We start from the raw sequence: 16,887 nt of genomic DNA on the forward strand, positions 1-16,887 counted from the left end.
TTATTTATTAATTGTTTATTTTACCTAACCTAAGTTTATTTTACATAAAAATCTGGTGATTTCTTTCAGCGTATATTATGTTTTATGAATATCACAAAATTCGAAGGATTTGACGATTCGACGATTCGACGTTAATATAGATACAATATAAATCTAAAAAGGGCGCTGGAAGCGCGAGCGAGGGGCGCGGTTTCAAGCCGCGCGGCGCTCCCGGCGCCCTAGCCCGGCGGTCCTCCGACGGCGCGCACATATTAAAGCTAAGTGAGTAAGAAGAAAGGAGCCGACACCGCCCAGCGCCGGCGGAGGAGCGGGGCGAGGACTAGTAGTAGTGTGTCTTAGCGCTGGAACAGAGGGTTCGGGAAGTCAGGCGGGTGTGGTAGCGGCGCAGGTGGAGGTCTCGCACGTCGCCATGCCACCAGCCAGCACGCCACGGCCGCTGCTACCGCCACGAGCGCTAGCAGCGCCGTCAGTGCCAACGCCACCGCCAGCCCGGCCGCCGAAACGCACACCTCGCCGGCGCCCGCCGCCGGGTCCCCGCTGCCGCCGGACGCATCGCGCTGACGCGCAACACGCGACGGATCGCGTCTTTCTAATGTCAATATCTGATTCGATTCGACCTTAACTTCTTCTCGAATTTGGTCCTCTCTGGTCGACAGAGGGCCATCGGTGTCGATCGCTTCTCGTTTTCTTCGTTTGCCGTAAGCATCAGCGCCGCGGCAATTAACCTGCGGGTATATGAAAAATAAATGTATCGAGTTTCTTAGAAAAAACTCTATAATAAAAAAATTGTTACCACTAGGACTACCACCAAGGCACGATAATAAGTACTGTTTTCACTTCTAACTGGAGTTTTTTTCATGGGTTTTAAATCATAAATATTGATTCTGCTCTCTGACTTCTCTGAGTGAGTTTCCTCTTTTTTTTACGTCTCGCGAAGGAAAGTGTCTACATGAGAGTCTTACCGGTTGACATTTTCCAAAGCAGACTCGTATGTTGCACTGGAAGCGTATGTTGTCGCTGCTTGGGAACTTGAAAGCATTGAAGGCGGCGCGTAGCGCGCTGCCGTCCTCGCTGCGCTCCCAGTCGTTGAAAATGGTGGCGTCCGTGGCGCAGCCGTCCGCGTCTGTCACCGTGTACTCGTTCTCCACGTTGGTCGATGCTTCGCTCGTCTTCGCGATACAGCTGCGTGCAAACCCGCCGTAGATACCTTTCGGAAAAGAGAAATATATCAGTTAGTGGTTCTTATTTGTGGGTATGAAGGAATCCTGACTAAATTCGACAGCGTTATTGTCTTCAGTTTACGCGATTGATAGGAGTTTTCTGCTATTTGGCGTTCCAAGACATATTTTAAACATTTAATAGCTGTTTCTACAAATTTCAAACGTGGCTGGTATACCAGCAATAAACAAATTAGCGAACGATATTATTCTGAAAACTTTACTTCCTTCGAAAATGCAATGAAAAACATTTTTCATCACACTTGCTCGTAAAAGGTATTATTATTGCACGTATGGGGTCCGTAAGTCCTAAATTTTGACCTAGAGCTGTAATCTATTTTTTTATCACACTTGCTAGGCGATGCGGTTCGTAAATCCTAAATTTTGACCTAGGGCTGTAATAATTAAACATATGTAAAACATAAAAATATATATGTAATTGGGCAAAAGTTTTACATATTTTTTTCCTTTTTCTCTGACATGTGTGATGAAAAACATTGTGTGTGCCATGGGCGGTATAGGAATTACGAACTCGTATTAATTAAGCCCTCGCCTTCGGCTTTAGAAAAAAACCTATGTCCTCCTGGCGTCAGGTTTGTTGACTGTCATTAAGAATTTTGGCTATACACAATGTAGATACATACTATAATTTTACACAAAAAGAAATAACTCTTGCAATATTAATAAGTAAGACGGGGACAACTTACAAAATTAAAGTACAAAATATGCGTAAAGATAAAGATAAAAGATAAAAAACAGTTTATTCAAGTAGGCATATTACAATGCGCTTATGAACGTCAAATAAACCTTTACCGGCTCCAACCGTACACCTCTGCCCCGAGAAGATTTAAATCCCCCCTCAATTGGAGGAGGGTATCCCAATATGGGACCAGCAACAAACTCGGCGGGACACATCTTTTCAAAACATTATTACATCTTATAATTAACATGCATTACGAGTAATTAAGAAAAATACAATTTAAATTACTATAGAATTCATGCAATTATACTCAGTGAGTACATAACTTTATACAAATACGTAGCTCTTTCAGAAAACATATCAAATTCTTACAAAAGGAAAAGAAAATAAAATCAATAAAAGAAATGAGAATACATATTATATGAATCTGACTGATTGTTATGAGATGCTTTCATACAATTTGATGTGCATTCTTACCTGAGCTGAGTCACCTTTAACTCTACACATAATACAATGCTTTTAATTGCTACTTGTCGTTATTACAGTTTCTGGTTTGGACCATGCATGTTTGTCTGTCAAGTAGTCCTCGACTCTGTAATAAGCCTTCAACATCAATGACTTTTTTAAGTAATTCTTAAGAGCTGGAAAGGGTAATCTTAAAGCATCCTCAGGTAACTTGTTATAAAAATGAATGCATTGCCCAACGAATGACTTCTGTACTTTACGAACACGAAACTTTCTGATAGCAAGCTTGTTTTTATTTCTAGTATTATAGTTATGGACATCAGAATTCTTAGTGAAGGAGTCTAGATTCTTAATAACATAAATAATACTATCATATATGTATTGGGAAGCTACAGTTAAAATATTAATTTCTTTAAAAAGTTCTCTTAATGATTCACGCACCCTTAAATTATATATAGAACGAATGGCTCTCTTTTGTAAGACAAATATAGTCTGTATGTCAGCTGCTTTGCCCCAAACCAGAATACCATATGACATTACACTATGAAAATAACTATAATAAAAAAGGCGAGCTGTTTCAACATTAGTCAATTGTCTAATTCTCCTCACAGCGTAAGCGGCCGAACTAAACTTAAACTTAATCATACCGTACCTAAACTTAATCAAAATAACCCTTCGAAATACTTACTTGACGGTTGGACATCAACTTGTAAGACGAGGTTCTCTCCGATCTCCGCAGAGCTAACTTCGTCACCAGTCCTTGAGACGATGCGCATAGAGCACGTGGGTGGTGGGCCAGTATTTGCGATTGTACCAGCTGTAGTCAACATGGACACATTGAACGCCAGCGTTACGTTCTTTTCACCCGTCTGGTATATACACTTGATGTGGAATGCCTTTGCGTTTGATGTTAGTAGTGTTGGGTGAATCTGCATCACGAGCACGAAGCTGGCCATGCCCTGCAAGAAGTATATTAAAACATAAAATTACAACAATCCATTCTTAAGACCTATATATAAGAAATCAGATTATAAAAATAATGTTTATTATTACAATTATTTAGCTGTAGGTATATTAAATTCAAGCAGCCACGGGTGTAAATACGTAGCAGTTGTTTCGAGACGCGACGTTGTTAAATCGTTGTTAGGTTTAAAGTGGGTTCAATTGACATGGTGGGGGTGGGGGCCTACTTCATAGATCCTATACGGTTCACGTAGACTTTATGCATACCTACTGCGATATTATCACGAGGCTGCGCAGGCGTAGGTATAGGCAGCTTTTCAATTATTTAATGTATTTTAAAATGATTGTACTTACATTAACATGCACCAAACCGCAGTCTCCGAAGTGCACAGTGAAATCAACAAGTTCTTCGTTCTCGGGGATATGTACAACTAGTCTACAGCGTTCATCTTTGCTGTATCCCTTTACGTACAAAACTCCATTGAAATCCTTGATCTTCAGACTCACTTTCACAGCGTCAGCGAGACAATGCACCTAAAAAATGTGTTATTTATAACATATGTATAAGTACAAAAGTATCATCTCTGTTTAAAAATAACAAGGATCTATCTCATCTATATCTATGTTTGGCGTCGAATTATTATGTACCTTAATAAGAAATGTATGCTCTATCTAAGCCTTAACATTTTAGCTGCCAAAGACACAAAACACAACTAACACAAGGTTATTTATTGCCAAGACAATTTTAAGCAATATAACTTTCCAAAAAGTCTTTCCTATTTCATGCTTATAAATTAAATAATTTACATTAGTTTACGTACTTGCATGTCTGGCAATGGGAAGTCCGTACGATAGTTAGGAGTAGTAGCGTTGCAGTGTTCTTTCGGGTTTCCGGTGTAACCGTTGGCACATGTGCAAATGGAGCGATGCCCCTGTGCGGTGCAGATGGCGTGTAACCCGCAGGGCTCAGCATCGCAGGCTGGTATGCAGATGCTGTTGCGGCATGTGGCGCGGTCATCGCAGTCGGTGTCGGAGCGACAGCCCGCAACAGGCAGGCACTCGTCGCCTCGCAGAACAAGGCCGCGACTTGCGTCACATACGCAGCGTCCGCGTGAGTCCACAATGCGGCCTTCTGACTCGCGGCATGGAACGCATTCACCGTTCACATCCATTGCTTGTCCTTCTATGCATACTGCAGTAGGTGCTGAAAAATGACGTAATAGTTAGCAATTATTATTGATAGGTATTCCAAAAAATATATTGTATTATAAATAAGTAATATTGAAACTTACGTATATTTGGTGTGCATTCCACTAAAGCATTTCCTCTATATCCTGGTAAGCATTCGCAAACCATGGTCCTGACAGGAAGCGAGTCTACCACTCTACATTCAGCGTTATTTCCACACGGGCTTGTCTCGAGACAAGGTTCGACACACTTAGCATTCAGACACGCGGTTCCTGCTGGACATTCTGAATCGGTAGTGCACTGGGGTTCCGTCGTTTTAGTGCAGCCTTGGTCTGTACTCTGGTAACCGGGTGGACAGACACAGTGCACCTCATGAAGATGTACCCTGCACTCTGCGGGTTGCTCGCAGGTGTTTGCTGTACAGGGTTCTATGCACTGTGAGTTAACACACAATCTATCCGACGGGCAGTCTGAGTTCGCCCTACAACCGATAGGCGTACAGCCGATAGACGGGTTACCGGCAGTTCCAATTTTACAGCGACAGGAAGCACGATGGTTGGTTCCGTAACATTCGGCCGATGTTCCACATATTTCGCCGTCCACTGAACAAGCTGGAATACAGCGGTTATTGATGCAAGTTTCGTCGTCTGAACATTGTGACTCTGATCGGCAAAGAACATCGTAGCACCCAGTGCGAGCATCGCCGATGAATCCTGGTCGACAAGCACATACTGGCTTATGATTCTTGATTTGGCAATCTGTGTTTGGACCACATTCACATGGATTCTGACAAACCGAAGATATGCAGGCGTGATTAGACGTGCAGTTGGTATCAATTTCGCAAGCAACGTCCGAAAAAGTAGTGAATGGGCGGCATAAGCCTCCTCCGCTGCTAATGTAACCAGGTGGACAGGTACAGATCATAGTGCGAACCGGCAATGTGGGTGAGACTTCACACTGCGCCGGTGTGGCGCATGGTTTAAGCACTGAACATGGATTAACACATCTCGATGATAAACATGCTGCTCTAGGTGGGCAATCTGCATCAACGAAACATTCTGCTATAATTTCAGGTTTGCATTCTACATAGGGACTTCCAATAAATCCTAGTTCACATTTACACACTGCAATATGATTGCGCACTAAGCAAACTGCGTTATTTCCGCAATTCGTTTTCGAATAACATGGATTAATGCATCTGTGGCTGCGGCATTCTTTGTCTAGAGGACAATCTCCATTTGATCTACATTCTATCGCATTACATCCTTCATATGCGTCTCCTTCGAATCCAGGTCGACAGCGGCAGAGTGGTTGGTTTCTTTCGACGTAACAGTCAGCATTTGGTCCACAGTTACTGTTCAATAAGCATGGGCTAACACAATTTCCATTTACACATGCTTGATTTGATTCGCATTCTGAGTTGGAGCGACAACCAACAGTGCGGCAAGTTTGATAAGGATTTCCGTCAAAGCCCTCGCGGCATGAGCACACCGGACGATGATTGCGTACAAAGCACTCTGCATTTTCACCACAATTACATGGGTTCCGACAAATTCTGTTAACGCATGATTCATTATCGCTGCACTCATCGTCAGACGAACAACTAGGAGCAGGCAGTTGTGTAGGTCTGCAAGCGCCGCCGACATCCGGAATGTAGCCTTCAGTACAACGGCATATCAATGTGCGGAAAGGTACACTATCCGATACGGTGCATCTTGCATTAGTCTGGCATGGTTGTAATTCTGCGCAAGCTTCACGACATTGATCTCTGAGGCATGCTTGGCCACTTGGGCAATCGCTGTCCATTATACATTCAGGTCCAATGATGACTTTTTCGCAGTTTGTTAGAGGATCGCCTATAGGGAGTGCTGGAGGACACTTACAAGATGCAGCGTGGTTTCGTGCGAAGCACTCTGCATTACTTGCGCATGGACTGCGCCCTTCTGTAGAACAGGCATGTCGGCAAACTCCTTTCATGCAAACGCTGTCATCATTGCAATCGGCATTAATTTCGCATTCTACTGGTTGACATCTGGTGTATGGATTGCCATTTGTGCCAGCTGGACAGCGACAGTTTGCTCGGTGATTTCTGCCGAAACATTCGGCGCTTATGGAGCATGGAGCCTCAACAATACAAGGATTGACGCAAGCGCCGTTGTAGCATGTATCGCTGTCAGGACATTCAGAGTCTGATGAACATCCAACTGTAAAAAACAAAAACATTTTTATATAAACATTTTAGGGAACAAATTTGTCAAAAACTTTCCGAAAAACAGGCATATTTCCTGTGGAGAATATAAAAATTCACCGTTTGGGTAAATTTCCTAAGATCCTCGTAATACAGGTTTTAAAAAAAACCGGGAAAGTGCGAGTCGGACTCGCGCACGAAGGGTTCCGTACCATAATGCAAAAAAAAAAAACGAAAAAAAAAGCAAAAAAAAAAACGGTCACCCATCCAAGTACTGACCACTCCCGACGTTGCTTAACTTTGGTCAAAAATCACGTTTGTTGTATGGGAGCCCCATTTAAATCTTTATTTTATTCTGTTTTTAGTATTTGTTGTTATAGCGGCAACAGAAATACATCATCTGTGAAAATTTCAACTGTCTAGCTATCACGGTTCGTGAGATACAGCCTGGTGACAGACGGACGGACGGACGGACGGACGGACGGACAGCGAAGTCTTAGTAATAGGGTCCCGTTTTACCCTTTGGGTACGGAACCCTAAAAAGTAGAACCTACCTTTAGTGCATCCGATGTACGGGTTGCCAGAGTAGCCTTCTTCGCAGTAACATACGGGATGGTGTCGTACAACATTGCACTCTGCATGTGATCCACACGCGCACGGTTCAGCGCAAGCGCCATTTATGCACGCTTGAGACAGGGGGCAGTCCGAGTTGGCCTTGCATCCCACTGGAACCACTTGAACGTCTGATGCTGAAATATACAATATTGTTTGTTTAGTAGACGGGCACAGAAAAGTTTAATTTAACATCACAGGAACAGTGTGGTCGTGTTAAGAAATAAATGTTACAAAAAAACGTCAAAGATGTAAGCGGATGTTAATAACGGATACTAACGATTTGTCAAGGAGTGTCAAGTTATGTCAAATGCAAGGAGTGGTGCCGAAGCACAATAAAAAGATCGCAAATATAAGGACGAGAGACAAATGCTTTGTTTGCACGGAGATGTTGTTTTGGGTCAGATTAAATTGCACATGCAAAGCTGCCGAAAATGTACATCTTTGTACAGTTGACTTCAAAATGCAACAGAAAACTATTTATGATTTTTATGACGTTAAAAAGGAGCTTTCCATGATGTTCCGGACATTTAAGTACAACAAACGCTGATGGCTTTCAGACCCTTATTACAAATTTGAATCCCTTACTCGCTTTCTACTCGATGTTTAGTCATAATGCGCGTAACCTTTATTTGATAATGTTAATAAATCTACTTACGTGGTTGACATCTAACACGAGCATCGCCTGAGAATCCTCTAGGGCAAGAACATTGCGCCTTGTGGTCAATAACTCGACACAGTGCGCCTTCGCCACAAGCAGAGTTACATGGGTTTACGCATCGACGATCCTCGCAGGCACGCTCTGGGCCGCATTCGTCATCGTTATAACATTCCCATATAGATGGCAGTCTGGGTTCTAAAAATAAAATTAGAATTTTCATTTAATAAATAAATAAATAAATATTAGGGGCCATCTTACACAGATCAACCTAGCCCCAAACTAAGCAAAGCTTGTACTGTGGGTGCTAGGCGACGATATACATACTTGTATAGATAAATACATATTTATACGAAAACACCCGTGATTCAGGAACCAATATTTGTGTTTATCACACAAATAAAAGCCCTTACCGGGATTCGAACCCAGGACTATCGGCTTCACAGGCAGGGTCACTACCCAGACCGGCCAGACCGGTCGTCAACCTAAATACTTTTAATTACTAACAATAGTTTATTAAATGTATACTCATTACATAGTTACAAAGACATATCTAACTTCGTATAAGACGAATAAAGTCTAAGGAAAAAACGTGCCTTGGAATTCAAGTAAAAGTCATTCTCGAATAGATGCCGCACACACCTTTAGCCTATTCTCGGCTAGATGGCGTGACGAAACCGTTTCATATTTAACAATTTTAACACATAGATATCAGTGAATGAACATGGATCAAAATGATATAAAAATAATAAAATCATTTATCCATATATATACATTTTTTGATATCTTTATACGTTTTAATTTTGAGTTTTAGTCGTGTGGCGATAGATGGCAGTAAATTTACAGTGACTACAAAATTTACAATGACAGGACCCCTCTATACTATCTATTCTTTTTGATAGTTACTTGCGAATAGATGGTTTGTAATTTTAAAACACCTTACCTAAGTTGCATTCTGTTCTCGGGTTTCCAGTGTATTCAGGTGGGCATGAACAACGGGAGGCATGGTCGATAGATTCGCAAAGGGCGTTGAGTCCACACGGGTCGGCTCTGCAAGCTTCGACACAGCTGCCGCGGCGACAGGTTTGGCTATTCGCGCAGTCTGAGTCTGCTGAGCACTCTGCATCGGGTGGCGCGCGGCAGCCACTATCGGGAGCCACACGTCCTCCATCCGGACAGACACAAGCCACAGCGCGCAATGGCAATACATCGACCGTTTTACACACAAGCCCGGTTTCGCATGGGTTACCCACGCACAGATCTACGCAGCGAGTGTTAACACACGCCAGTGGAGCTGAGCACTCGGAGTCGCTTGTGCATTCGGGGCCGACGTCATAAGAGGCACAACCAAGCGAGTAAGGATCACCGGAGCGTCCAGGTGGACACGAGCAGACCGGACGATGTCTTTGAGCTGTACATAGTGCTCCAGGCGCGCAAGCGCTGTCGGAACAAGCGGGGCGGCAAACTCTATTGAGGCGGTCGCAGATTTGCGTATCATCACAGTCCTCGTTATAGTGGCAGACGGCGGAGATGCAAGCTCGTCGTGGGTCGCCCTGCGTTCCCGCCGGGCAGCGGCACGTAGCCACGTGAGCTATGGCCTCGCACGTAGCATCCCGACCGCAAGGTGATCCCAGTATACATGGCTCTTGGCAATATCCGTTAATGCAGGTCTTGTCGAATGGACAATTGTCATCGGATGTGCACTCGGCTAAAAAAGAGATAAAGTTTCATGAGAATTCTGAACTGAATGTGTTTAACGGTTGAGTGTTAATTAAAAAACCGGGCAAGTGCGAGTCGGACTCGCGCACGAAGGGTTCCGTACCATAATGCAAAAACGGCAAAAAAAAAAAACGGTCACCCATCCAAGTACTGACCGCGCCCGACGTTGCTTAACTTCGGTCAAAAATCACGTTTGTTGTATGGGAGCCCCACTTAAATCTTAATTTTATTCTGTTTTTAGTATTTGTTGTTATAGCGGCAACAGAAATACATCATCTGTGAAAATTTCAACTGTCTAGCTATCACGGTTCGTGAGATACAGCCTGGTGACAGACGGACGGACGGACGGACGGACAGACGGACGGACGGACGGACGGACGGACAGCGGAGTCTTAGTAATAGGGTCCCGTTTTACCCTTTGGGTACGGAACCCTAAAAATAAAAATCTTACGTGTATAACAAGTGCGGGCTGGGTCTCCGGCTGTTCCGGGCGGGCAGTGGCAGCGCGCGCGGTGCTGCGTGGCCTCGCACAAGGCGCCGGTGCCGCACGCTCCAGCGCACGTTGACACGCATTGCCGGTTTACACACGCTTCCGCGGAGCCGCATTCTGAATCCGTTGTACATTGAACGTCTGGAAGACCTAGAAATATAAAAAATTAAGTTAGCATTAAAAGAAAGGATACAGGAAGCTTTTATGAAAACATTGTTATTTAGAGTCTGGCTAGCCAAAAATTGTTGACAGATATTTCGTTGTTGTATCACCAATTGTCTATGATTTGAAAAAAAAGCTAAAAGTCAGTTGACAATTTATGTCATTCATTCAAATTGTTTGCGGTTTATAAGGGGTTTATTTTAAGTAATATTAATAATGTCTATACTGAGTGAGGTTCGCAAACTATTATTTAAGTTCGTAAATAATTACGACAATGTGCGAAGTCGACGTGTAGCGTTATATAACGAAAAACTGCAATGTTTACAACTTCTAAGCAAATGTAAACAAATTAGAAGGTTGGTGCTCTATAAATATTTTGATACTTAGCATTTAGCATATTTGGCATAGTACTTGTGTATTTTTTGGTGATGCATTAATATTACGGTATGATCGAGCTAGGTCTTATTTACACTACATTTCATTTTTCGCCTTGTTACAATGGTATATGGTGAGAAAGTGTTAACATATGTGTTTATCGTTGACTGTACTTCACATAGTGGTAGAAATTATGTGAGCCGGCTTTGAGTGCACGTCAACGTATATTTAACTTATTTCCTTAGGTACCTTACGTGTGCACAGAAAATCAAAAATATTTTCTAGTATCAAAACTATAATTCCTACTACATAAAGTGTGACTGTGAAGCCTAAGATTTTTTGAATTTCCCGCCAAACATTTGGGTAAAATTTCAGTAGCCAGACTCTATAAACATTTAAGTAATGTTATAAATCAAACCTAACATAACGGACGGACAATTTTAAGCTTAGGAATAGGGTGCCGATTGTCACCCTTCAGTTACCGAACCCCAAAAATTCGCATAGTGTAGTTGATGTGCATGGCTAAATTGTTTGATTAAGGCAAGCTGCCTAAGGGCTGGGCAAAGGGCGAAAAATTATGATAGGGTACGGTCGGTGCCCCAACTTAAGTACCCACGTTGCCATACTAATTGCATAGAAAAGTGGATACTTAATATGTTAGGGAATCGACTGTACTTATAATATACACCGACCCACGGATAAAGACAAAAGAAAAAATATAAAAATATTGAATTGAACACACCTCCTAATTACCGCAACGAGTTTTCGTTACATTTCAACTATTTCAAACAATGACACACTATGCTATACTATACTACTCACCTGGCAAGCACGCAACTCGAGCATCGCCCTGTAACGGCGGCACGCAAGTACATGAGGCGCGATGCGCGCGACCTCGGCACTCGGCGCCCACGCCGCACGCGCCTGGCCCGCACACCGGGACGCACCGCTTTAAGGAACAAGTCTCCTCGTCCCCGCACTCTGAGTCTTCATTGCATTCACCTCCTAAAGCCGCAAGGTATAATTAGGTGGTGTGGTGAACTATGTTACAAATTCACATCTCGTAAACGCTTCAAAGAAGAAAAACTGATGTGCATCTACGGTAAGATTGCAGTGACTTGGCATTGACATTTTGCATACATAGCCGATAGGCTTCACATAAAACCTTAGCGTCGTCGGACTTTACCTTCTACTTTCAGTACCTATAATTGTGATGCTGAAGTTTCAACTGCCCAACTATAAAAACTCTTTTATTTCATCGTGAACGGAACGCGCGTCTGTATTACTTAATATTTTTTTATGCGTTATCTTCTTATTATATTTAACAGCGTTTTTTATTACCTGGCTAAGAAAAACTGACTAGACGTACCGTGTACTTTGACTAACTAATAAAAGTAATAAAGAGTATCGTGTATCTAATTTATACAGTGGATATTTGTGTATATATACAACAGTGCATATCATAAAACATGCTATATTATACCCACTCTCATTTTATTTGGGTTCTTTTTTAACATTTCAGTGTCGTCGATGGCATTAGAAATCGCACCTGCACTTTAAACAATAACATTTTAATCATTAATATTAGGTATACTCGATAATCATATTATTACAAAATATTTTATCGGATGTATCCTCTACTGTGAAAATAACTTACTTGGACTACATTGGACGGAAGCATCACCCGTTAGTGGTTTAGGGCATTCGCATACTAGTGTTCGGAACGGCAGAGTATTGGCGACACGGCACACAGCGCCTCTCCCGCATGAAGTAGCGTCGCAAGGGTTCTTGCATTTGCCTTGCAGACATGCCAAATCGGGGCCGCAGCCAGCGTCAGTTTCACATTCCACGTCATCAACAACTAGAAAAAAACCATTGTATATAGTTTAAATGATTAATTTTACATTTTATCCTAAGATGTTTTTCTTTTATGTAAGTATTTAATTTTATTGTATGTTATTGCACTTGCACTATATGTATTTATAAGTAACGTTTTAATTGGTTCGGAATGGAAGAATTAAACCTTGTGGTTAAATATATTTACCTCGTCGGCATTCAACGTTCGGGTTGCCTACAGTTCCGCGCGGGCATTCGCAGACAGGTGAATGGCGCGTGACAGTGCACACTGCGTCCGGCGCACAAGCTCCGGGACAAGGGCTCTGACAAGTGCCTCCACGGCACGCCAGCCATGAGGCACAGTCGTCGTCTACAGTACATTCGGCTCTATGGCAGGCCATCCACGGGTTGCCACGAGCTCCGCTGTCACATTCGCACGTGGCAACGTGTCCACGCGCTACACAATGCGCCTCCGTGCCACAACGAATTCGGGGACACACCTTGACACATGACCCGCCGTTGCAACTCTCATCGTATGGGCAGTCGTTGTTGCTGTGACATTGCACTGTGAAACATAGGTATTTGAAATATAAGCTTTGAAACGTACAAACAACTGTATCATTTGTATTGAGTGAATGATAGATATATATATACCTGAATAGCAGCCAGTATAGGCGTCGCCTTCGTATCCTGGCAAACAAGCACAGCGAGCCCTATGATTTCTAGCCATGCAACGTGCGTTGAGGCCGCAATTTGAGGGTCCGCATACAGGAGAGCAACGAGAGTCGACGCATGCGGCATTGTCGGCGCACTGGTTATCTCTGATGCATTCTGGTACAGGTGTGGGTGTGGGTATGATGATCCGTTCGCAACGTACAAATGGAGAGCCCGTGTAACCATTGGGACATGAGCAAACCGCCGAGTGCCGCACGCCTGAACAAATCGCATTTAATCCACAAGCTCCGACGCATGGATCAGTACATTTTTGATTAATGCAAGCGCGGTCTCCAGAGCAGTCATCGTTAACAATACATTCTGGATAGGTGCAGAAACCGTTGCGGCATGTTCCGTGTGGTCCACATGGGTTAGGATCGCATGGGCCCTTACTGGGTTGCACTGAAATGAGAAAAATATTGCTTAAAAAGTGCCCCTTTCTTTGAATTTATTTTATTTATTTAATTACACAAACGGGTCTACCGCGATATAATTTCATTGTTTTTACCTTTAATTCCGACGTTTCAGCTGAGCTATACCAGCTATGGTCACGGAAAGACTGACGTCCCAACAAATGTCAACAGAGAATGTCAGTTGTCTACCCCAAACATTTTTATAAACTAATTTCGGGTAGTTTAGTGGTGTTTTATTAATATCTCTGTTGACATTTGTTGGGACGTCAGTCTTTCCGTGACCACAGCTGGTGCAACTCAGCTGAAACGTCGGAATTAAAGGTAAAAACAATGAAATTATATCGCGGTAGACCCGTTTGTGTAATTAAATATGTGTACAAAACGCGAGAGTTTAAAGTGTTTATTTCATTTATTTAAGTAAACCCAAAAGTATCTTCGTAATCAATATAAATATATTACCATCCAACTGTCTACATCCTAGGAATGGATTTCCAGTTGTTGGTGGTGGGCAGGAGCAAATTGGCGCATGATCAAACACACGACACTCTGCACCGTTGCCGCATGCGCCGATGCAGGGATCGACGCACCGGTTTCGCACACAAGCACGATCGCGCGGACACTCTGAGCTGACGACGCACTCAGGTCGACAGCCGCCTGCGGCTGCATCTCCGCTGGTGCCTTGCGGGCACGAGCACACCGCATTTTCACCGACGGCAGAACACAAAGCTCCTGGACCACAAGGGGATGGATCGCACGGCGGCACTAAAAATACAATAATGTGATTAAATACCTAGAAATCAGTATAATATTATTAGTTGAAAATTTTTTATATATATATTTACCCGATTTGAGCACTTCTTCACATCGTACAAAAGGATTGCCTCTTGTGCCCGGTGGACAAGAACAAGTTGGTAGGTGGTTGAATGTTTCGCAATCTGCTCCTATGCCGCAACTGCCCATGCAAGGGTCACGACAGTGAGAACGTACGCAAGCGCGCGAAGGTGAACAGTCTGAGTCCGCCAAACACTCCGGTCGGCAACCCGTGTACGGGTCACCGCGGAGACCTGGCTCACATTCGCAAGATGCGCCTAAGCCTCTCGTGCGACAGATCGCCCCAGGCCCGCAGGGTGACGGATAGCAAGGATCGTCTTTTGGTTTCTCTGAAACATTTGAATATCAAAAATAAGATACATTTTCTCTAAACTCTCTAGTATTAGCAAACTTGTTGGAAGCGCTTTTCGCAAAGCGACCTAAGAACATAAGTTCACGCTCACGTAAGTTTTGGGATAAACAGCTCACTCAGTTTCACTAGTAAAACCCATGCCTAAGTTTTAAAAGCGAAAGCCGAGCTTGCCGTCTAACCTAACCTAACATTGTTTTTTTTTATCTAGCAACACACTTGTAATAATTTAAAGGACAAAGCAATCTTTTATTTGAGTCTGTCTTACGGATATCACTAATTGGACGACATTCAACAAGAGGGTTTCCAGTAGTAGAGGGGGGACATTCGCAGCGAGGTTCATGGGAGACAGGCGAACAGATCGCGCCGCGACCGCACGCGCCGGGGCAAGGGTCTATGCAGCGACGATTCACGCAAGTGAGGCGCCATTCGCAGTCACTGGAACTCAGACATTCAGGGCGACAGAAAGGAGGCGCTCCAAAGTAATTCGATCTGCATCGACATTGGCCATCAAGGCAGTCTGCGTTCGGCCCGCAGTCGGGACATCGTGAGACAACCTTAGACTCTACGTCTGTGGGTGCTAAAAAGTAAATGCAACATTAGAAAACAGTTATCAAATGAACACTATGATGATAAAACTGATTTATGTATGTATATTTTACCTGGTGAACAACGAACAAAAGGATCTCCAATGAAGTTTATTGGGCAAGAGCAAATAGGCGAATGCATTCTAGTTTGGCAAAGAGCTCGGAGGCCGCATACGCCAGGACAAGGGTCGTGACATTTGTTATTTCGGCAGGCGCGATCTGCTGGACAGTCGGAGTCGGCGCGGCACTCAGGGCGGCAACTGCTCGGATCGGAAAGCGCGGGTGGCCGGCAAGAACAATGCGCCACGGTGCCCTGTGCTCGGCAAATGCTATTTGAACCGCATGGATTTGGAGTGCATGGGTCTGTTACCGTTGGGGCTAAAAGAACAAACGATTTTATGAAACAATATGATTAAAAAAACATTACTGTATAAGATATAAATTGATATAATATTATAGATAATTCTTGATTAGTCTTACCTATAACAGGGCGACATGCAATAAATGGATCGCCTTTTAGAGGAACGGGACATTCGCAAATCGCAATGTGGTTGTAAACGTTACAAATTGCATCTAAGCCACATGCATTATTGCATGGGTTGACACATTTATAATTAACACAGGCCTGTTGTTTCGAACATTCATTATCGTTTATACATTCAGGCCGACATTCAATGAAGGGGTTTCCTTGATATCCGGAAATACATGAACAAGAACCGTTAGAACAAATTGCATTGATTCCACATGGAGATTGCGCACAGGCATCTAGCGGTAAATCTTTTTGAGGTTCTTTAAACGGATAGCAATTGACAAACGGATTGCCGCTATAACCGGCTGGGCACGTACAAATAGCAAGATGATTCATTGCTCGACAGTCGGCAAATGTCCCGCAGGACCCACGACATGGGTCGACACACTTTTCTCGCACACAGGCCTTGTCATTGGAACAATCCTCATTAATCGTACATTCGGGTGCGCAGTTTGGTGGCGCACCGGTGTAACCTTGGAAACAACTACAAATAGCTGACCCACCAACGTCTCTGCATGTAGAATATCTACCGCAAGGGCTAGGCTCACATACAGGTGGTTTTGGTGGTGGAGATGCTGCTGGTTTGATACATCTAATAAATGGATCTCCTTCAAAGCCAGGGGCACAGGTGCAATAAGGACTATGATAATGTACTCGACATTGTGAATTTTCTCCGCACGTTCCAATGCATGGATCTACACATTTTTGTCTTATGCAAGCTTTGTTTGGAGGACATTCTGGGTTTGTTACACACTCAGGTCGACAATTAGGAGGGGTGCCGAAATATTGTGGTAAACATGTGCACATAGCTTGACCGTTCAATGCTTTGCACGTACTATATGCTCCACAGGGAGATGGGGTGCAAGGATCAATAGGTGATTCTGAAATAAA

At 43.5% G+C, this 16,887-nt stretch overlaps 1 protein-coding gene across 1 annotated transcript in view; it reads right to left on the bottom strand.

Moving 5' to 3' along the window:
* The window catches only part of LOC134793172 (uncharacterized), a 139,966-nt gene continuing 123,079 nt past the window's right edge, over positions 1 to 16,887 (bottom strand). The window contains exons 115-133 of the mRNA XM_063764759.1: positions 15,948 to 16,877; positions 15,543 to 15,845; positions 15,149 to 15,460; positions 14,543 to 14,860; positions 14,160 to 14,462; positions 13,228 to 13,689; positions 12,782 to 13,138; positions 12,395 to 12,598; positions 11,560 to 11,742; positions 10,162 to 10,350; positions 8,935 to 9,699; positions 7,992 to 8,189; positions 7,276 to 7,470; positions 4,638 to 6,737; positions 4,167 to 4,549; positions 3,700 to 3,879; positions 3,071 to 3,341; positions 963 to 1,207; positions 1 to 725 (exon numbers count right to left, since the gene is read on the bottom strand). Coding sequence (XP_063620829.1) covers positions 336 to 725; positions 963 to 1,207; positions 3,071 to 3,341; positions 3,700 to 3,879; positions 4,167 to 4,549; positions 4,638 to 6,737; positions 7,276 to 7,470; positions 7,992 to 8,189; positions 8,935 to 9,699; positions 10,162 to 10,350; positions 11,560 to 11,742; positions 12,395 to 12,598; positions 12,782 to 13,138; positions 13,228 to 13,689; positions 14,160 to 14,462; positions 14,543 to 14,860; positions 15,149 to 15,460; positions 15,543 to 15,845; positions 15,948 to 16,877 — 8,288 coding nt within the window. The 3' untranslated portion in view covers positions 1 to 335. The remainder of the gene's footprint in view (positions 726 to 962; positions 1,208 to 3,070; positions 3,342 to 3,699; positions 3,880 to 4,166; positions 4,550 to 4,637; positions 6,738 to 7,275; positions 7,471 to 7,991; positions 8,190 to 8,934; positions 9,700 to 10,161; positions 10,351 to 11,559; positions 11,743 to 12,394; positions 12,599 to 12,781; positions 13,139 to 13,227; positions 13,690 to 14,159; positions 14,463 to 14,542; positions 14,861 to 15,148; positions 15,461 to 15,542; positions 15,846 to 15,947; positions 16,878 to 16,887) is intronic.

Source organism: Cydia splendana, chromosome 8, assembly GCF_910591565.1.
Source record: "Cydia splendana chromosome 8, ilCydSple1.2, whole genome shotgun sequence".
Classification (NCBI taxonomy): Eukaryota; Metazoa; Arthropoda; class Insecta; order Lepidoptera; family Tortricidae; genus Cydia; species Cydia splendana.